Raw genomic sequence first — 23329 nt, 5'->3', positions numbered from 1 at the left:
CTCACTGCTTGCAGAATCCAATTAAGGGAAGAGGTACAGGCTCCTGCCTTTAAGGACACTGCTTCACTTTTTGGGCAGAAAGCAGGGGTTTTAAAAGGGAACTTGGCATTAAGAGAGGAGAGAGAGGGAGCAATCTACATAACAAAGATGTTGCCAGATAACATTGACTGTTATTTTGTACTTTAAAAACAAGATTTCTGAACCAAAAATACTTTGTTTCTTTATTTATGTCTTAAAGATTCACTATTACAAGTCATTGGCCATTCTTCAAAAGTGCCAACCTGAAGTTCTGTCAAAATGAGCTTATCATTACATCTGCTGTCAAGAATTCCAGACTCGAACTCATACTATGGGATTGTGAGTGACTTCATACTTGATATACCAGGTCCATAAAAACAACAGAAGATTCAACTACTGAAATGAAAAGACAAAATCAAAGCTCTGTGGTTGAATTCATCCTCCTGGGCTTTGCTAACTTTCCTGGACTCCAGGAGCGGCTCTTTGGGGTTTTCCTAGTTATTTATGTGGTGACCCTGATGGGAAACACCATCATTATAGTCACCATCTCTTTAAACCAGAGTCTCCACGTTCCCATGTACCTGTTCCTGCTGAACTTATCTGTGGTGGAGGTGAGTTTCAGTGCAGTCATTATGCCTGAAATGCTGGTGGTGCTCTCCACTGAGAAAACCATGATTTCTTTAGTGGGCTGTTTTGCACAGATGTATTTCATCCTCCTTTTTGGTGGGACTGAATGTTTTCTCCTAGGAGCAATGGCTTATGACCGATTTGCTGCAATTTGCCATCCTCTGAACTACCCAGTGATTATGAACAGAGGCGTTTTTATGAAATTAGTAATGTTCTCATGGATCTCAGGGATCATGGTGGCTACTGTGCAGACCACTTGGGTATTTAGTTTTCCGTTTTGTGGCCCCAGTGAAATTAATCATCTCTTCTGTGAGACTCCCCCGGTACTAGAACTTGTATGTGCAGACACCTTCTTATTTGAAATCTATGCCTTTACAGGCACCATTTTGATTGTTATGATTCCTTTCTTGTTGATCCTCTTGTCTTACATTCGAGTCCTGTTTACCATCCTGAAGATGCCCTCAACTACTGGGAGACAAAAAGCCTTTTCCACCTGTGCCTCTCACCTCACATCTGTGGCCCTGTTCTATGGCACAGCCAGCATGACTTATTTACAACCCAAATCTGGCTACTCACCAGAAACCAAGAAACTGATGTCACTGGCTTACACATTGCTTACTCCTCTGCTCAATCCGCTCATCTACAGCTTAAGAAACAGTGAGATGAAAAGGGCTTTGATAAAACTATGGTGAAGAAAAGTGGTTTTACACACAGTCTGATTGTGTTGGGAAGTTGTGTAAGATTTGGCCACTACCTGAACAAATTCTGTTTAAATTTAATAAAGCGTGAAAACAGATTGCATTATTTTGTAAATATGTTAAATTTGTTGAGTTTTTAATATTTGAAAATGTATCTCTTTCAACGAAGAACTGCTGTCACTTGTTTTTAGTAGATAGGCATGTTCTCATAACATATGATACAACAGTTTATCATCCATTTCTCTATCATGAACATCCAGGTAGCTACTGGATTGTTGTCATTAAGACAATGCATCAATAAATGCCTTGTTCCATATGTTCATATATACCAATGCCTTTGTATCTGTTTGATAGATATGCTACCATGAGGCTGATAGAATGAGGAGTATCTGTGTTTATAAATTTTATTAGCTGCTGCAGAATTACTTTTCAAAATCATTATAGTTCTTCAGACTGATCTGAAGGCTCACTGTGCTTTGGTAACAGGGTAGAGCTTCAAGAGGCAAACAAATAGAGTGATAAGGTTTTTATTTTTGGATTGAAAATTTGTTCCACAAATGAGTAAAAAAAAAGTGCTTCTATTTTGGGGGGCCCAAAATGGTTCCACTTCACAAAATCACACAAATTATAATCCCAAACTGGATTTCTCTTGGTATCTTTCCAAATATTTATCCAGTGTTTGAGACCAGAGAGCTACGTGTGAAGTTTCCTGAATTCTCATTTGATAATATTAGTATCTTTTTCATTTACAGACCACTGATTCAGAAACTTTTATAAAGTTTCCATTTGTAGTCTTGTGACAGGAAAGTAAAATCTTGGGACCCCAAACTCACTTTGCAAAAGGAAAAGTTAAGCTTAGAAACTGACTCAAACAAAAAAAACTACCTTTCCTTTTGTTCCGAAATGGATAGCTACAGGATAGCAGGTCACCTGTCTCCCCAGGTTACCTCCCTCACCCTGACAATGTAAATTCACAGCTTATCTTCATGGGTACTGTAAGGCCGGTTGCCTCGCCAGGAGCTCAGACACACCCACCCCTCTCGGCGCCCAAAACCGACATCACATCTCTGCACCCGCACCAGGCTCTGCACTCAACACCTAGCTCTGCACCTGGCCCCAGGCTCTGGACTGGACACCCAGCCCTGCCGCGTCGGCCGCCAACCCGCCAACAAATGACGGCCTGACCCCATTTGAATCTCGCTCCCCGTAACCAATCAGAGCACCCTGCTCCTCCTCGCTCGCTATAGCTATAAAAACCCTATGCCTTAGAAGTCGGTAGGACTTCTCTGGCCCCTTCCCCGGGACCATGGAACCTCGCCTGGGAGCTGAATAAATTGACATTTAGTTTTCTTATACTGGCCTCAGTTTCCTCATTTTAAACTCGGCAAAGACCCTTACAAGTGGTGCTGAAAACCCGGAAGGAGTTGTAAGGACCCCTGCTGGGGGAAATTGACTCCTCCACCCGAAGCCGGACCAGGAACAAATACGGGGAGCCACTCCGCCATTAGGTAAGACTATTACCCATAGCCTCTCCTACTGCTTGCCTCATGGACTCCCTGCCCGTAATCGTGGCTGCGTCAGGGACTCCTTCCTCGCCATGGGCCAGGCCCTGGCCCTGTTCCAGAGACCTGAGCGTAGAGGAGACGGCCCTACACTCTTGTCTTCTCCCCGTAAGGGGTTTCCCGGGGGACAGGAATCTGAGGGAGACGTCCCCACCTTCCTGATCCCTCCTGCAGCCTCCAGTGGTCAGTAGTGCGGTCCGGGACGCTGAGCGTCCTTCAGATCACCTCTGCAGCAGCGGCCAAGGTTTGGGTAATCAGAAACCCCGTCTACGAACCCGGGCCCTGCCCAACAGCAGGACCAAACCCCCAGCTTAGGCCACTAAAATGTCTATCTCAAACCAACCCTTTGGCATATAAACTCTCGTTAATTAAGTAACCGTACTTTCAGTTTCTCCTCCTAACCTTGGCACGAGTGACTGAGTGAGTGAGTTTAAGTGTAGTTCCACGGCCTAACGACTACAGGGCTTGTGTGGGCCTCAACCCATGGTTTTATGGGGATGTCATAAGGCATAATGGTGATTCACCTCAGAGACCTGAAAGTGACCAGGCCCGGGGGTTATACAGATACACCTTAGCCAAAACACCCTGAAACATCCCTTCTGGGATGTGGCTGGGAAGGCATCAGGCTGGTCTCCCCACCCCTTTTGTCTGTCAACCTTCTATGGGGTTCTGTCTCACCCATCAGTTTGCTCAATTTGTCCAACTCTTAGCCAACATAGCGTGGAGCAAGCTGGTTTCCCTTAAAGTGGAGAATCTCCTCCAGTGGATAACAGATCACTGGCTGCAGGGAACCTTTACTGAATTCATGCTAAGTCTGCCATGTGGCAAATAGCCCTAGCCCTGTCTCTTTTTCACTTCCTCTAATTCTGTCATGTGGCAAGTAGCTCTAGCCCTGTCTCTTTTTTTTTCTTATTATAATTTTGTAGGTTCTCTCAGCCACCCCCTCCGGGACAGAAGTATTTCAGCCCGTGTTGGATATAATATCTTTTTATAACCCTTCCTCACCCCTGACTACCCTGCGACAGTGAACTATGGGTAATCAGGAATCCCGCCTAGACCCCAAGTCGCCATTGGGATGTCTAGTCCAAAATTTACCCAAACTGGGCTTTTCCATAAAAAAGAAAAGGCTGCTCTTCCTCTCCACCATGGCCTGGCCATAGTACTCTCCGGACAACCAGTCTAAGTGGCCTCCAGAGGGCACACTCAACTTCAGTGTCCTGACAGATTTAGATGACTTTTGCCAAAGAAACAGCAAGTGGTCGGAGGTCCCTTATGTCCAGGCCTTTTGGTATCTGTGCTCCCGACCCGCCCTCTGCTCTTCTTGTTCCTCTGCTCAGGTCCTGTTAGCCAAAACCCTGCCTTTGCCCTCAGCCCTGCCCGGCTCTGTGCTCTCCGAAAACCCGGAAGACCTGTCCGGCCCTGCCCCCTTTACCAACCCTCCTCCTTATGTGGGGCCTCAACTCCCTCCTCCCTCTTCTCCTTCTCCTCCCCAAAGCCCTAATATAATTTCCCTGTCAGTGCTCGTACCCGCTCTCACAACCCCCCACTCCTCTGCCCTTTGCATGAGGTAGCCAGGGCTGAGGGAGTTGTACGAATGCACGTTCTGTTTTCTCTCTCTGACCTATCGGCTATCGAGAAGCGCCTGGGGTCTTTCTCCACTAACCCGACTGCCTACACCAAAGAGTTCCGCTATCTTACCCAGGCATATGACCTAACCTGGCATGACACGTATGTAATCCTATCCTCCACCCTCACCCCAGATGAGCGGGATCTAATCCTTACAGCAGCCCGGGCACACGCTGATCAGGTACATCTAACAGACAACCAAATGCCGGTGGGGGCAGTGGCAGTCCCCGAGGCCGACCCAAACTGGAACTATCAAACGGGTCAAGATGGCCACCGCCGCAGAGACCAAATGCTACAATGCCTCCTAGTGGGTATGCAGAGCGTGGCTCAAAAAGTGGGTGATTATGATAAGCTGAGGGAAATAACTCAGGGCCCTACTAAAAACCCCGCCGCCTTCCTAGACCAATTAACTAATGCTATGATTCTCCATACTCGACTGGATACGGCCTCCCTAGTGGGGGCTACAGTCTTAGCCACTCACTTCATCTCCCAGTCAGCAGCCGACATTAGGAAAAAACTTAAAAAGGCTGAGAAGGTCCCCCAAACTCCCATACAAGATCTGGTAAACATGGCATTTAAAGTTTTTAATGGCCAAGAGGAAAAGGCTGAGGCCACCTGCCAGGCCCATCTACAGCAAAAGGTGAGCCTCCAAACCTAAGCTCTTGTAGCAGCCCTGAGGCCGGCAGCCCACCAAGCATCTGGTGGAGAGGGTCCATCAAAACCCTCCCAAAATTATTCAAGGGTTCTGCCTGGGCCCTGCTTCAAATGTGGCCAAAAGGGACACTGGGCACAACAGTGCCCCTGTCCTCGTCCACCTCCCAGACCCTGCCCAAGCTGCGAACAGGCTGAACACTGGAGGGTTGCCTGCCCATCCCGGACTACAGGCTCACCCCCCACACCTCTATGCGGAGGGCCGGCCGGTCCGCAGGAAGTGATCCCATCACTGGAACTTCTTGGCTTGCTGGAGAACTAACAAGGCCCGGACTCAAGGACCCCCATCACCCTCGCCAAGGCCAGGGTAATGCTACAGGTATTACCTACAGGTAAGTTCATTTCCTTCCTAAGTGGACATGGGGGCTACCTATTCTGTATTGCCTTCCTACTCAGGACCTAGCATACCTTCCCAGGTTTCAGTCATGGGAATTAATGGTAAGCCTTCCTGTCCTAATCAATCCCATCCTTTAGCCTGTGTCCTCGAGGGACACCCCTTTTCCCACTCCTTTTTAATCATACCACCCAGTCCCCCTTTTAGGACGAGACATTTTCCAAACTGTGGGGGCTACTCTCCAACTCACTGGCACCCCACACTCAAGCCCATCATCTGCCCACCTCCTACTGCCACTCCTGACCGATGCCATGCCCTGTCTTAACTCCTCACCCCAACCCCCATAATCAATGCTACACAGATCTCCAACCTTTTGCAGGCCTTATCATTGCCCAAGGAAGTTGCAGTCATACACTGCCGAGGACACGGGGCCCAGCATGATACCATCTCCCAGGGCAATGTGTGGGCAGATACAGCAGCAAGACCTTTAATGCCAAGTTATCCCTTACCCCTGTTCTCTTCCTTACCACGGCCACACAGCCTGTATAATCACCGTCAGAAAAACGGGCCCTTATACTAAAGGGGGGAACAGAATCTAAACAGGGCTGGATCTTCCTAAATAACAGAATTGCCCTTCCCCGGGAACAGGCCCCTAAAATTATTGCTGAAATCCATCAATCCTTATATATAGGGCCTAAGGCATTACACCGCTTTGTACAGCCCCTCTTTTTCTTGCCAGGTCTGCAACGAACAAGCAGGTACACAAGGCATGCGTTACTTGCTCTAAGGTCTTGCCTCAGAGAGGCTTAAGGCCACAGTTTCCTACCCACCAAATGTGTGGCAACCTGCTGGCCCGAGACTGGCAAATTGATTTTACTCATATGCCCATTCACAAAAAACTCTGCTACCTCCTAACCTTTGTAGATACCTTTTCTGGATTGATTGAAGCCTTTCCCACCTCCAGGGAAACCACGGACACGGTGGCCTCCCTCTTAGTTCAAGAAATCATCTCTCGATTCGGCTTGCCTGCAACTATCCAGTCAGACAACGGTCCAGCATTTACAGCCCAGGTGGGTTCAACTGGTTGCCAAGTCTCTCAACATCTCCTGGAAACTATACATCCCCTACCACCCTCAGTCGTCGGGTAAAGTTGAATGGGCATTCTCAAAGACCATTTGGCCAAATTTACCATCAAGGTAAAACTCTCTTGGCCCACACTCCTACCTCTTGCTCTGGCCCGGGTCCTGGCCGCCCCACGGGGGCCAGCGGGCCTCAGCCCCTTTGAATTGCTGTTTGGCCGGCCTTTCCTGGTCTCCCATAATCTACCCGTACAACCACCCCCACTGGCCTCCTACCTCCCCTTTCCCTCTCTCCTCCGCCACTTAGGGAGCACGCCGATCGCACCCTCCCTGTTGTACCAGGACCAGAAGACCCCCACCCAGTGACACCTCTCCAACCAGGAGACAGCATTCTCCGAGAGCTCAAACCAGCATCTTTGCAGCCCAGGAGTCCTGGACTGAGGGCCCCACCACCAGGACCCATTATCTTGCACAGGCAAACTGCCAAACAGGCGGCTGTCAGTCTACTATCTCCATCCTCATCCCACATGGTAAAAGCGCCGGACTCGATCATGATCATGGGTTTCACTTTCGGCACGGGCTGTGTTTTCTATATGACCAAACCAAGGACTACTGTCATTGGTGGAACCCCACCTACGGGGGGTGCCCATACAGCTCTTGTGTTATGCACAAGCCACAGCCTCCAAGCCGTCCCAATCACATGCTCACTTGCTTCAGCAATGGTTCCTTAGCCCTCAACATCCATGACCCCTGGCACAGCCGCTGGGATGCAGGAGTGTCCGGTAAAGTCTATGAAGATTATACCTGGAGCCACCCTAACTAACCAATTCAAACCCTCAGATAGCACCTCTCAACCTTTCTCTTGGTTAACTCTAGTACAGCAGGGAGCCAACATGTTAAATTTAACTAAAGCCAGAATATCACCAACTACTTTGTATGTGCCTCTCTCAGCAACCCCCCCCTTAGCGGCAGTTCCCCTCAGGTCCGGGTTCAATCTGTCACAATCACCTACGGGGCCCGGCACCACTCTAACAGATATCCCCTTGATTAAAGTACACTCGCAAAATCTTTCCCTCTGCTATGGGACAGCCAGCAGCTCCAGCCCCAGCTGCAACACCACAGTAAAAGTAAAATCCTCCCTTTATGCGCCTCCAGGAGGATACTTCTGGTGTAATGGAACCTTAACCAAAGTTATTAATGCCTCCTTTCCCTTCCCTTGTGTGCCTGTCACTTTGGTCCCACAGATAGAAGTATACGGACAGGCTGAACTTCTATCCCTCCTTCCACCTTCCCCTAATCACCAAGACCGATGAGCAGTCTTTCTCCCAATGGTCGTTGGTCTCTCTCTAGCATTCCCTCTGGTGGCGGCTGGGCTAGGAAGCGGCACCCTAGGCTACAGTGTCACTTCAGCCACTCAACTAGAGGACAAGCTCCGTGTGGCTACTGAAGCGTCAGCCGCCTCCCTGGTCTCCCTCCAGCGACAAATCACGTTGCTGGCCCAGGTAACTCTCCAGAACCGAGGTAACTCCAGAACCCAGGTAACTCTCCAGGCCCTTGACCTGCTAACAGCAGAAAAAGGAGGTACCTGTCTGTTTCTTCAGGAACGGTGCTGCTACTGTATCGATGAAACAGGCCTTGTAGAAGAGAACGTCAACACTCTCTATCGCCTCCAAGAAGACCTCCGAAAAAAGCAGAATGCATCAGTCTTGCCTCTCAACTGGTGGCAATCCCCCATACTTACCTGGCTGACCCCTATTATCACTCCCATTATTGTAATTTGTCTCCTATTAATGCTAGCCCCTTTTTTCCTCAGGTTTTTACAGGCCCGCATGAGGGAAATTTCCAGGGTGGCTATAAACCAAATGCTGCTTCACCCCTATGTCTGGCTCCCAACCGAGGCACCACCCAACTGACCCCTCTCCTCATTCCGCCTCTATTCAGCAGGAAGTAGCCAGAAAGAAGCGGTGTCCTACATCATCAAAAGGGTCGGAATGTAAGGCCGGTTGCCTCGCCAGGAGCTCGGACACACCCACCCCTCTCGGCACTGCAAACCGACATCACATCTCTGCGCCCGGCAGCAGGCTCTGCACTCAATACCTAGCTCTGCCACATAGCTCCCCCAGCGTGGCAATGCACCCACCGCTGCACTCAGCACCTACCTCTGCACCCTGCACCAGGCTCTGCACTCGACACCTAGCCCTGCCCCGTTGGCCCGCCAACCTGCCAACCAATGGCAGCCCGACTCGATTTGAATCTCGCTCCCCATAACCAATCGGAGCACCCTGCTCCTCCTCGCTCACTATAGCTATAGAAACCCTATGCCTTAGGAAGTCAGCGAGACTTCTCTGGCCCCCTTCCCTGGGACCATGGAACCTCGCCCAGGAGCTGAATAAATTGGCATTTAATTTTCTTATACTGGCCTCAGTTTCCTCATTTTAAACTTGGCAATGACCCTTACAGGTACCAGACAGAAGGAGATGAGAAATTGTCCCTCTGCCCACCCTGAGACAAATGTATATTTGACGTCTTCCTCTACTCTGTTTACTTCATGTTATGTAAAATGCAGATATACTGAGCACAAGACAAGTGCGTGGATGACTGTTCCTCTGTGCCCTCCTTTTCACATGCAACATGTGGATTCAATGAGTGCTAATCAAAGCCTTCAAATATAACCACTAGCTTCAGGTGTCTGCCCTCCCCTGTTTTTTTACTTTCCTCCTTCCCCTCCCACCTGCTTTTTCCCTTTAATATTGAAGTCCGCTGGGTGTGGTGGCTCACGCCACTAATCCCAGCACTTTGGGAGGCTTAGGTGGATGGATCACGAGGTCAGGAGATCAAGACCATCCTGGCTAAGATAGTAAAATGCCATCTCTACTAAAAATACAAAAAGAAATTAGATGGGCATGGTGGCACGCACCTGTAGTCCCAGTAACTTGGGAGACTGAAGCAGGAGAATCGCTTGATCCCAGGAAGTGGAGGTTGCAGTGAGCTGAGATTGTGCCATTGCACTCCAGTCTGGGTGACAGGGCAAGAATCTGTCTCAAAAATAAATAAATAAATAAAATTTAAAAATTGAAGTCCTCAGAAGTCTCTCTGGAAAAAGTGCAGGACACAAATTCTACTGTGGCTTGTGTCTCTTTTTCTCAGGTATATCCTCAATCTTGATAAAAGATTGAGACCTATCTCAGACACTTTTTTAGTTAACAAGGCCAAAATGTCCCTGGATACTTTGTTTATAAACAATGAATGACTCCTGTTTTATTTTGGGAAACAAATGTAAATGATTGTAATGTCCTTGAATGACATCACTAATTATGTGACTTTTCTGAGTGAATCATTTTACATGTTGCAAAATATGGATCATTTCATGCTTGCTTTCTATTTTAATGTTGCTATTAGAGAATCATGAGAACCCCTTATTGAATCTATATCACATACAATTTTACTGTCCTTAATTTCTGCTCCAAGAATGGCAAGAAAGGGGTAAAATACTGATACTGTGATGTTAATTAAGATTAGGTGGCTGGGCGTGGTGGCTCACGCCTGTAATCCCAGCACTTTGGGAGGCTGAGGTGGGCGGATCACAAGGTCAAGAGATCAAGACTATCCTGGCCATGATGAAACCCCGTCTCTACTAAAAATACAAAAATTAGCCGGGTGTGGTGGCACGTGCCTGTAGTCCCAGCTACTCAGGAGGCTGAGGCAGAAGAATCGCTTGAACCCAGGAGGCGGAGGTTGCAGCGAGCCGAGATTGTGCCACTGCACTCCAGCCTGGTGACAGAGCAAGACTCTGTCTCAAAAAAAAAAAAAAAAAAAAAAAAAAAAGATTAGGTATAAATATTCTGCTAAATGAAGGGGTGTCATTATAATTTGTGTATATTATTTGGGGATAGACAATACATATATATATCCATGTGATATTTAAACTGTTTTTAGGTTTATAATTGTTAAACAAACACTTGCTGATTTTTTTGTGGTCTTTATTACATATGAACTTTGACATAAATATCTGAATTATTATTATATATTATTATTATATATTATTTCTAATAATATAGAGTTGATTGAATTTGTGTTTAAGGAATTTCAATATAAAATCAGATCACATTAATACTAAATGCATATGGGTATATTTGTATATGGTCTATGCACTGATTTGTAAGTTTTTTAAGGAGATACACACTATTACTAGTAAATCTGGTTGGTCTTGGTAAATGAGCTCCATGTTGCTTGGGCATTTGCTCTGCTTCACCTGAACTGCCCCTTCAGCATTCCCTCTGCAGGACACACACTTTCTTCTGACTGTATCTGGCAGTGCTATCCCATATTGTAACTTCGGTTAAGATTATGTCCTTTTTCTATTTTTATTTTTAAATATAAAGGTTAGTCTAGGACGCAGTGGCTCATGCCTGTAATCCCAGCACTTTGGGAGGCCAAGGTGGGCAAATTACTTGAGGTGAAGAGTTCAAGATCAGCCTGGCCAACGTGGTGAAACCCTATCTCTACTAAAAATACAAATATATATATATATTAGCTGGGCATGGTGGCACGCCCCTGTAATCCCAGCCACCCAGGAGGCTGAGGCAGGAGCATCCCTTGAACCTGGGAGGTGGAGGTTGCAGTGAGCCGAGATTGTGCCACTGTACTCCAGCCTGGGTGACAGAGTAAGACTCCATGTAAAAAAAACAAAAACCATATATAGATGGGTTAGGTTTATTTTTCTTATAATTTTTTAGGTTTATTTTTCTCATTAATATTGCAGTTTGGCAGTAATTTCTATAAGGACAGTGCCGTCTTTACCCTGCTATTTAAAAATCTGAACTTCATTTTCTATTTTAAAAAATCTTGCCTTTATTTATTACAAAATTAATTTATTTCTTTCAAATTCAAGCAGTAGTAGACGTATAAAGTAAAAATACACAAGTACCTCTATTTTCATCCCCCAACCCCATCATTCCTAAAAGTAACCATCTAAATTATTTTGTCAATATTTTTTCTGATTCTTTCTATATATGTAAAACACTGATGTGTGTGTATATATATATATGTATATAATTTTTATAAAAGGAGAATAAGAGTTCTTACATCTAGTTTTTTAAAGCATGTCTTTAACTTGTTTCTAAGACTATTTTTTCTCTTCTATTTTGGACTTTTTTGCAGTTTTATTGCAAGGAATGCTGTATGTATATGACTGACAAGATTTTGGAATTTATTGAGATTTTTCTTTTTGATAAAACATAGTCAATTTTTGTAAATATTCTATAGATATTTTGGGATAAAAATATAGAGCTAATGAGGTAAAAGTGTTCTTCTGTCTTATATTTATTCTCATTTCCATTTGCTAAATCAATACTTTGTTATTCAGATCTTTCCATTTTGTATTTTTTGTTGTTGTTGTCTGTTTGTTCTCTCAAACTTTGATAAAGGTGTGTTAAAATCTCCACATTTTGATTATTGTTATATCAATGACATATTAGATTTAGAGATTAACATTAATATTATTCCCCACTTATACTTTTAAATATGTGTCTGAATTGTTTTTTCATACACTTTTTATTGAAATAAAAAATATGTGATATGTACAATTCATGGCTCTACATCCTAATGACTTCTCACAAATTGTACATCCTATGGCCTCCTTTATTGCTCAAGCCAGTTTAGACTAAACCCTTAGTCTCCTGATTTCCATATATACCCTATGAGATTAATATTGTTACGTTTATTTTACAGAGAAAGTAATAGAACCAGAAAGTTGAATGACGTGCTCAAAGTTACACAAGCCAGTCAGGATATTTTCACTCCAACTTAAAAAGTTCTTGTGTGTGTGGTGGTGGGTGGGGGCTTCCAGGCTGTCTACAAAGCATCTTTAATCTGCTTGCCATGTCTTTCACCATTGCACAAACTGTGCATTGTATCCCCATGAATCCCCTAGCCCGAGGTCACCTGCCTTTGCTTACAGCCTCACTCCACCCCTCCCTTCTTTCCCTGTTGATAACATTCATTCAGCCTTTGCTCCCGCCTCCTACTGGGAGGTGTCATGGAACTGAGTCAAGGAACTGAGTCTCTTGTGGGAAGAGGTGCTCATTCCCCACAGACATATGAAGGAGTGATGTTCCACGTTTGTGCTCTTGAGCTTTCTTAACTGAGAGGCCAAGTTTAAGCCTCTTTGGTGATTACAGAAAAATACAGGAAGGTCTCTATGAAGTGATTTCATGTTCTCCAGGGAGGGATTCTCCAGGGCATATAATTCTATGCCATAAAATGTTATGGAATAAATATGCTGAATCACTTTGTTGTATTTATGAATAGGTGGCTTTTGACTACAGGGTAATCTTCTGATTAAGTAGTATGAAAAAGAGACAGAGTCAACAGATAGGAAAGTGCAGATTCTGCTCCTGTGCCTTTTGGTGGGTCTTGTGTTTATAGTTATTCTCATTGATAGTTGGAGATGCTGTTGAAGGGATGGCTCAGTGCTCAGGAGTCACTAGGCTCACCTGAAACATTTGGATCAGTAGGCTTTTTTGGTCTGATGCTAGTCAATTTCTTTTCATTTTCAGAGAAAAGTTCAGGCAATAAGTAGAAGTTTAAGTGCTTTGCATGCATAAATCATCATACTCTGGAAGTTTGCAACTAGAAGACAGCTTGGTCAGTGAGTCCAACAGTTACCTCTTTCCATCGACAGGCTGAAGCCTTGGGAAGGGAATGATCTGTGTAAATATTACTTGTCAGTGATTTATCCAAAACACCATGAGGGTCTTTTAAGGTATAAACATTTTCTATTTTTTATAGCATTCTCTAAATTTTCTAATTTTTAAAACCAATCTACTTTAACATAGTTGGAACTGAATACAAGTTGTTTTTTTGCCATGAGAAATGCATTTTAAATAATTTGGCCTTGCAGAATCTGTTCTAATAATTGTAGGAGGTTTTTTGACATCTACAATATAATACAATTATTGTTGTTATATACAGTCATTTGATTTTAATACATGATGATGGATGAATTCAGATGTAAAGCAACTTGTCTTCTCCAATCTGCTAGTGTCCTACAGATCTACACTCAAGACAACATTGTATGTTTTCAACTTGCTGTGTCCATCTGTCTTCCGGGCTTCCTCATCTTTTACAGTGAATTTCCTCTGGTTTTCAAAACATCACACAAAGGGCAGTAGGCCTCCATCCTAGTTTTATGGTGTCATCAAGTGCCTTCTGATGAGTGAGTCAGTCTTCCTCCTCCTGCCATCTTCCTCCTGCCGAATGGGCTTCCGTTCATGACATCCTGTGATTATGTTTGTTCATCCTCCCTCCCCTTTCAAATGTCATCATTCCCTCACTTAAATTTCTACAGCACATGTTGTGCTGACTTCTTTTAGGCACTCTATTCCTTAAACATAGAGTCTAGATTTTTCTAATTTTAAAATACATTTATTCTAGAAATGCTGGTTTAATGCCTATTATGAACCAGGGAGTGTTCCAGGCATTGTGTATAGACCGCAGAAGCTAACAACATTTCTGCCCTCTGGGAGCTAAGCTCTTGTGAGGTGTGTGTGTGTGTGTGTGTGTGTGTGTGTGTGTGTAAAATATATAAAATATTATATAAAATATAAAAAATAGTAACCTATTTATATTTATATAAATCTCTAAAATATATTTTATACATATTCCTTTAAAAAGGATATGTAGATAATATATTATATTCTATGCCATATAATGTTATGAAATCAATGTGCTGAATCACATGTGTATATGTGTGTGTATATCTATACATACATCTATATCTATATGCAGTTTATGGAGCATACTAGTTAAGGGGTTAGAAGCTATTTTATGTGCTGTGCTTAGCTCTCTGTTGAGCTCTGGATTCACATGTATTCCTGAGGATGCAGAGTCTAGAAAATGGTCGCTGGTTAATTAATGATCATTGAATAATTAATGATTAAATGAATTTTTTCATAACAAGTATAGTGGGAAGAGAGAAGAGAGGAAGGCGAGAGAGTGAAGTATTTTAAGTTACACAATTACTCCACAGATGGTTTTCTTCTTAAGTCATCATGGTCAGAAGGATGGACCTTGGAGATCTGGCCCCAAAAATTTTACATCCAGGTAAATCCCAATATAATTGGCCAGATCCCGGATGGGCAGAAATCTGTAAGCATGAAGCCAATTCACATAGTCTATAGGTCACCTAATATGGTTGCATTGAAAATGCAAACCCCCTCTGTGTTTCTACAGAACATTGTTATCTTTATCCAAGTCATATATAGGCACTTTGAATCTAATTAATATTTTAAATAAGTTTATATTAAATTTGCTGTAACGCTGGATTATTAAGTTATCAAATTTGTTGGGATATCTTTTTTAATCTATGACTTTTTTATATTTTGTTTTTGTGGTCTTAAGCTTTGAATTTACGTAAAATTCAGTAAAATGAAAAACACTTGTAGCAATGTTGTAGGATTGGGACCTAAGGTATAAAGTATTTATATTTCCTTTAAGGCTATGTTTAATTTTCAAATTACATGGTGTACAGTTGAAATAGAACTTTGATATTATTTTGTACTTTTCAGACAAGGTCTCTGAGCCAGAATTCTTCATTTCTATTTTTATATTTGGAATATAATTCAAGTATTTGTCATTGCCTAAAATTGCCAAAGAAAATTTCTGTCAGGATAGGCTCCTCTTTTCATCTTCTGCCAGAATTTCTGAGGTGAATGCAGACTGGAACTTTTGGTTAATGGACTGTGGCTTTATTCTTTGTATACTATGTTCATAAAATCAATGTATGACTTCACTACTGAAAATGAAAAGACAAAATCAAAGCTCTGTGGTTGAATTCATTCTCTTGGGCTTTTCTAACTTTCCTGAGCTCCGGGGGCAGCTCTTTGGGGTTTTCCTGATTATCTACCTGGTGACCCTGATGGGAAATGCCATCATTATAGTCATCATCTCCCTGGACCAGAGCCTCCACGTTCCCATGTACCTGTTTCTCCTGAACTTATCTGTGGTGGACCTGAGTTTCAGTGCAGTCATTACGCCTGAAATGCTGGTGGTCCTGTCTACTGAAAAAACTATGATTTCTTTTGTGGGCTGTTTTGCACAGATGTATTTCATCCTTCTTTTTGGTGGGGCTGAATGTTTTCTCCTAGGAGCAATGGCTTATGACCGATTTGCTGCAATTTGCCATCCTCTGAACTACCCAGTGATTATGAATAAAGGAGTTTTTATGAAATTAGTTGTATTTTCATGGGCCTTAGGTTTTATGTTAGGTACTGTGCAAACATCATGGGTATCTAGTTTTCCCTTTTGTGGCCTTAATGAAATCAACCATATATCTTGTGAAACCCCAGCAGTGTTGGAACTTGCATGTGCAGACACGTTTTTGTTTGAAATCTATGCATTCACAGGCACCTTTTTGATTATTTTGGTTCCTTTCTTGTTGATCCTCTTGTCTTACATTCGAGTCATGTTTACCATCCTGAAGATGCCCTCAACTACTGGGAGACAAAAAGCCTTTTCCACCTGTGCCTCTCACCTCACATCTGTGGCCCTGTTCTATGGCACAGCCAGCATGACTTATTTACAGCCCAAATCTGCCTACTCACCAGAAACCAAGAAACTGATGTCACTGTCATACTCACTTCTGACACCTCTGCTGAATCCGCTTATCTACAGCTTGCGAAATAGTGAGATGAAGAGGGCTTTGATAAAGTTATGGCGAAGGCGAGTGGTTTTACACACGGTCTGACTGTTGAGAAGCCATGTAAGATTTAGTCACTGCCTGACTGTACTCAATCTAAATTTAATAAATGGTGAAAAAGTTTGCATTTTTTTGGTATGAGTATGACTAAGTTGTTGAGTTCTCCAAGTTTGATTACACATCAGGAGCATCTTTATATGTTAATATTTTTAGTTTTTTTCACAGATGCATAATATTCCTTCATATTGAGTATAATACAGTTTCAACAATTTGTTTAGCAATAGACTTACTGATGGTTATATTTTTGTCACAAAAGAGAATAGTAAAACAAATAATCTGTTTTTATATACTCATAAATTCTGGTGATTTAATTTCTACAGAATAGCTTTCACAAAGTAGGTTTGAAGGGTCAAAGCAAATATGAACTTGCAACTTTTCATAAATATTACTGAGTTGCTTTTCTAAATGATTTTAATGACTTCAGACTGACCTGAGAAGCCAACCTACCCCAATGACTAGGTTGAATGCCAAGAAGCCTACAATGAAGAGACGAGATTTTTTTGCTTCTGTAGTGAAAATCTGTTCTACAAATAAGCAGAAAAGAGCAGTTATTTATTGAGAGGAACACAATGTCTCTCCTCAGGGACCCAGAGAGACTATAATTCAAAACCAGATTTCTTCTGGTTAATTTAGAATATATATTCAGTGCTTTGAGTAGAGAACATCGTGATTATTTTAAAAAGTCATTTATTGTATGGCTATCCTTTCCGCTTATAAACTATTTTTTTTTTTGAAACTTGGTCAATATGATGACCTCCTTGTGCCTATTTTCTATTATCCTCGAGTCATATCTCAATCTGGTCTGAGTGTTTAACTTGTATCTTGGCTTTCAGGCTTTAAATTGCCTTCTGTTTAGAGGTGGGTTTCACTGGGGACCCACCCCTATCTGCTTAGGCATTTGGCTGCCTCCTGTCACTATCAGTAATACCTGAATGCTGTATAATATTGTTTTCATTTGGGCATCAGGCAGCCATCAGCAAAAGCCTTTGATTGGATCCCATCTCTTGATATCCTGAAATTTCCTTCTGATAGCTCTTAAAAGAACCAATTAAGTAAGGCTTATGTAAAACGAACAAATCAGCAAAGAAGCAAACAAAGGAAGCCAAATATAGAATGTCCTTTTAACCAGTCTTTAGTTGATTTTGTTCATTCATTGATTCTGTAAACCAATTTTTCTTAAGAAAAATTCTTTATAAAGATGTCTTAAGACAGGTAAATCTCAATGAAATAGTCTCTGCTCTTGAAGGATTTACAGTATATTGGTCATTAGATGCTAGAAGGTCACATATTCAACACTTTTCTCTTTTATTGCCTTTGTGATAAACAAAATCCTGCATTTGCAAGATGTCTATGAAATTACAACAAGAAATTAGGTCTCATTAATCCTAAATTTGTACATTTGTGTCTGTGTGTGTGTGTGTGTGTGTGTGTGAACCCTAGTATATGCTGGGAATTTATACATTTGTGATGTTATGTGAGTAGATAGAAATAATCACTGGTAAGTTTAATCATAGTTTAAAATTTTTATGTCATTCTGATGAATAGAAATTGTTAGTATGCTTCACACCTAACAGCCTAATCATGTCGTTTCTGTGTCATACTCTCCATGGTGATTTTTAGTTAGAGTCACCATGGCTACTATGGCTGACAGTTGCCTAATTTATGCCCATTCTTCTTTTCCTTTAGTAGAAAAAAAGCCCCAATATTCTTAAGGACAGTAGTGTATCCAGTTTAAAAACCAGTTTCCCAGTTTCTCTTTTGAACAAAGGTGGCTTGTGCCACACTGTTCTGACTAGTGATATGTAGGTAGACATCCGTGAGTAGGCTTTCTATGAAGACTCTTTAAAAATGTGACTTAGTTAATAAGGCCTTTTTGCTCTTCAGTGTCCTCCTTCCTTCTACCTAAAAACCAGCCATGAGGCTAGAGAGGGAGCAGCTATCTTGCAACTAAAGTTATAGCATGACTAGAGAAGCCAGGCCCTATGGAGGCCAAGCGTTAAGCTAGAGGGTGCCTGGGTCGCTGATGGCAATGTATGGTGACCTTAACATTCCTCTCCTGCCTATTTCTTTTCTGACTGCTACTTCAGAGAAATAAACCTTGTCTTTGTTTAATCCAATATTTTTTAGGTTTTCTACTACAGCATAACCCAATCCACATCCATGTAGTGGATAATTTGGCATTTTTCTCCTCAACATATTTAAGCTTAACGTTAGAAAATGTTAAATTATATTTTTTCTGTTTAGATCTGAAAAAGAAATTATGGAACTGTAATAATGGTGGTCATGAGTAAAGTTTGACAAGAAAAATAATATCCTACAAGTAAAATAGAGTTATGATTTCCCTCCAGAAAATCCAGGCAAACAGCAACGAATAATATGAACAGATTTAAGTTTAATAACCCCCCTCACCAAAGAGGCGTAGAGGTGGCTGATGTTCCAAGTAAACTTGAAATGGAAAGCAAATCACATATATAGCTTGCTTCAAATATAGAAGTTGATACTTTTTTTCCAATATATGCTTCTCAAAGAAAATAAGCAGGAAAAAAGTGTCTATCATGAAAAGCTGCATATAATTTTGTTGAGTTCCAACTGTTTTTTTTCTTGAAGATATATCTTGCTTTTTATATAACTTGGATCATAGGATTATTCAAATGTGTATTTTATTTGTTTCATTTAAGTTAGCGACTTACACATTGTTTATGTTATCACAAAATTTTCATAAATAATTTTTCATTAGAACATGAAAAATAATTTATTTGGACATTCCCTATTTTTGGATATTTAAGGTGTTTTGAATTTTACCAAGACATAAAAAGCATTGCTATTCATATGCACAGCATTTTTCCTGCAGCAAATATTATTTTAAAATTTTACCGCAGTAAAATTATTTAACTGTTTACGATTATTTCCTTTAGACTAGACTTTAGTAAAAGCATTGCTGGGTTGGCGGTTTTGAACATTGTTTAGACGCTTGATGCATGTTGTCAAATTGCCAATAAGAAAGTCCGTGCTGGTTGACCTACTCCACTGCAGCATTCCAGAGTGTGTCTTGTAATCTGCGATCTAGTATTATTTACTTTTTCTTTTTAAAAATTTGCATTTTTGGTTTTTCACTAAACAAAAGAAAGCTAGAAATATTATTATTATTTTTTAGAGATGGAGTTTTGCTTTGTCACCCAGGCTGGAGTGCAGTGGCGCAATTTTGGCTCACTGCAACCTCCATCTTCTGGGTTCTAGCAATTCTTTTGCATCAACCTCCTGAGTAGCTGGAACTACTGGTGCACGCTGCTACGCCCGGCTAATTTTTTGTATTTCTAGTAAAGATGAGGTTTCACCATGTTGCTGAGGCTGATCTCAAACTCCTGAGCTCAGTTAATACACTGGCCTCTGCCTGCCAAAGTGCTAGGATTACAGGCGTGGGCCACTGCACCCAGCCAAAATTATTTTTAAAGAAAATACTGCTAATTGTACATTTTAAAATGCGATTATGCTATATTACTTTACTATTTATTTTAATTTACTTTAAATATTTATGATAAGTTTTAATCACAAAACTGATACATAATTATTATAAACTTTACATAAATACAAAAATAAGTAAAAGAGCTATTTTTCCAAACACCAGTCTTCAATGCAATAAAAAGCCTAACAATATTCAAAACTGTTCAGTATGTGGCACACAGAGATAAGTAAACAAGAAGGCAATTGGGGATATTTTTGTGATAAAAACGTATTTTATTTTATATGCCATAATTATAAGAAAGGTTAACAAAGTGTTAGATAAGACCATGAAATACTACTTTTGTATATTTCTAATAAAGTGTTTTCAGAAATTAGGAGAAGGAATTTGAGGTCGTTTCTGTAAGTAAGTGAAGTTTTCTAATATCAATTTCTATCCTTGAAACTGCAACATGCAATTTCTGATCAAGACATCTTAGGGATGTTCCATTCACATTTTTGATAGTTGTTATTAATAGAAAACTGGCCAGGCATGGTGGCTCATGCCTATAATCCCAGCACTTTGGGAGGCTGTTATACATTGTTCTTTGTATCACGAACTCCAGGAACATGAAGATAATGGGCAAGGCAGCTAGTCAGGAACAAAATGTCTTTAAACAGTTGCCCCTGAGTATGTGTGTGAGAGGTGTGACTGAGGTCCCAGAGCCATACTTACACCTTCCTCTGGGCCTGGCACATTTTGCCTGCTTCACATAACTCAGACGGCTCTGAGCAATTTTTTTTTTTCTCATTTCCCACCTGTTGATCGAAAATCTTTCCATTGAAGCATTAATGATTAATTTCTGCTTAGATTAGAGTGATACATATCCTTCCTCCTTCAGTTTGAGAAGGCTCCTGATGGGACTGTCCCACATGGGAAGGGGAAGTAAGGAAATATTTCAATGAGGAATTTTAAGAGTGCCAAAAGCCAAATTGAGATGGCATCACAGGTGGCAAAAATGACACCTCAGTCAAGTATGTAGTTGCTATTGCTTGTTAAATCATTGTTAGTCTTCAAAGTATCATGAGTTTAGTCTTCCTGGCAGAAGTAAAACGAGATATATGTAGTATATAGGAGTTATAATTTTAAAAAATTTGTATATTAGAACAATAACAACAAAACCTATTCTACTGGGGAGTCAACTAAAAATATCATGAAGGAAATTAAATCCACTTTTTTCTTTACAGGATTGTTGGAGCTGGGAAATCATTCAGAATTCAGTCTAAATTGTAAGAAAATGATAAAAACTAAAAAACAGTGATCAGGGCTAGAATCTTATCAGAAGTATGATATAGTTTTCTTCGAAAACAATTTTCTCTGTCCCCAGTTCCCCATTTCTTCCAAATATAAAACCTAGTAGGACCAATTTATTGATTATATAAGTGTCAGCATTATATTTGGCCTGATTATTTGCAAAATGTGCAACAAGAAGAATGATTGGCCATATAGGCTCTTTTACATTGATTTTGAAGAAATTTTTCATAAGGAATCTCAGATTACACTTTTAAAAACCTCTCAAGACTAGTAAGCCAAGCCAAAGATTCACCTTGGGACTGCTTGTAACACATGTATAAACTGGGTGAATTCCTATCTTCTCAAGGTCCCAAAATATCTTGTGGTTTCTGGGTGCATCAGAAAATGACAGTCGACTTATTACAAGCTGAAGAACCCTTTAAGGGAACTGTGTGGGCAAGATGTGAGGCCAATCTTTTCTATGTCTACTGGCTTTAAAAAGTCAGCCTTAATTTCTCAAAGCAGTTTGGTCAAATTAGAAAATGTAACATTCCAGTTAAAGCCTTGGTAAAATAACCTGTGTATCCAACGTGTTCTGTTACAAAAGAAAAGAGATTCTTATTGATCTTATGCAAATAACTATATTGCCATAAAATACAAATACTCATAAATAGTTCCCAATTTTTAGAGAAATTAGGTAGAGAGAAAGGCAGATGTTTTAATTTTGCTCACAAAAGATTACCCAGTTGCTGTATGCTATAATTCGCTGAAAAATCAGCTAAAAAAGAAAGACATTTTCTTGACTCTAGAAAACGAAATATAAAAGAATCAGCAATGTTTTGAATAGAAAAGTTAAAGAAAGCATTTCCATCCTCTGTCAGGTTAGCCCCATATATTTAATTACTATTCAGCTGGATGTAAGGTCAGCGATCTTCATGAATACATTCATTTTAAAAATTAGAGTTCTGAATGTTTTCACTTAGTCCAGTGATATGATGGGTGGAATCTAGCCACTGGGAGCATTTCCTTTCTGTGTGTGCTGCCAGTAGATGGAAGTGCAGCAGAAGCCCGGCTGCCTCCCCGCACCCCTGGCAGAGCTGCCTGGGCTTCTGAGTAACAGTCAAGTCTCGCTTTTAGTCATGTTCTGCATTATGGGCTGAACTGCGTCCCCTGATATTCATATGTTGAAGTCCTAGCTTTCAGAATGTGACTATATTTAGAGATTGCACCTTTAAAGTGGCAATTAAGATAAAATAAGGTCACTGGGGTTGGCCTTAATCCAAAAAAATCTGGTGTCCTTAAAAGAAGAGGAGATTAGAACACAGACAATGCACAGACTGAAGGACGGCCTGTAAGGACACAGTGAGAAGGTGACCATCTGCTAGCCAAGAAAGAAAAGTAGCTCGCAGCAGTCTGAAGAATGGGATGTATGCCAAATTCATCAGGCCCAGATAGACATGAGTGAGTCTTCAGATATGCCCCTCACACCCATGTCCAAAGTTTATCCTTTAAAGACAGGTTATCATCGATAGCAATAATGTCTTTGCCACACTCCTCTTAATTGCAGATAAGGAAACAGGTTCAGCCACATTAAGTAAATTCTTCAAGGCCACGTAATTTACTAGTGGTATGTGAAACTTATTGTTTGTCATAATTATTTCCAAACAAGATGAACACTTTTTCTTTGTTTGAATGTCTCATGTGGTAAAAAGCCAGCAAGGATGTCTCCAATGCTTATCCTAATGAAATGTGATCAGAATGGAGGACTAACAAGGCGGCTCCCAAGAACTTGCTAAGGAGGGAAAGATTGCCATTTGAGAGTTTAACTAATTAAATCCATACTTTGTAAATTAATAACTTGACCGTAGAGTATACACTAGTGTGATTTCCATTGCCACTGACCTAACATCGCTATTAGAATCCCCCTCCCATCCCTGCCCCCACGATTAGACTCTGTAGGTCATGTCTTTATTTTGAAAATATAATATACATACAAAAATGAATATGAAAACGTGTATGTATAACTTAAGGAACAATAATTAATATTCATGTACCCACTAATGGACCAAGTGTTTGAACTTTACATACCTGAGAATCCCTGGATACATTCTTGCTGGATCACATGCCTGTCATTCATTTCCAGAAGAAATTACTACTCTGAACTTGTGTTAATAACTCCCTTAGT

The 23329-nt window shown here is 41.3% G+C and overlaps 2 protein-coding genes across 2 annotated transcripts; both read left to right on the top strand.

Annotated features, from left to right (window-relative positions):
• The first annotated feature begins 419 nt into the window (after positions 1–419).
• LOC120364638 (olfactory receptor 10A3) lies at positions 420–1337 on the top strand. The gene has a single exon (XM_039471035.2). The coding sequence runs from the start codon at positions 420–422 to the stop codon at positions 1335–1337; it is 918 nt and encodes a 305-aa protein (XP_039326969.1).
• A 14112-nt stretch (positions 1338–15449) lies between these two features.
• On the top strand, positions 15450–16400 carry LOC101042305 (olfactory receptor 10A6). Its single transcript, XM_003919808.3, has one exon. It carries the CDS (start codon positions 15456–15458, stop codon positions 16398–16400), a length of 945 nt encoding a protein of 314 aa, XP_003919857.1. The 5' UTR covers positions 15450–15455.
• The last annotated feature ends 6929 nt before the right edge of the window (positions 16401–23329 follow it).

The sequence above is a fragment of the Saimiri boliviensis genome, chromosome 6 (assembly GCF_048565385.1).
Source record: "Saimiri boliviensis isolate mSaiBol1 chromosome 6, mSaiBol1.pri, whole genome shotgun sequence".
NCBI lineage: Eukaryota > Metazoa > Chordata > Mammalia > Primates > Cebidae > Saimiri > Saimiri boliviensis.
This window is presented reverse-complemented; position numbering and strand designations above follow the sequence as displayed.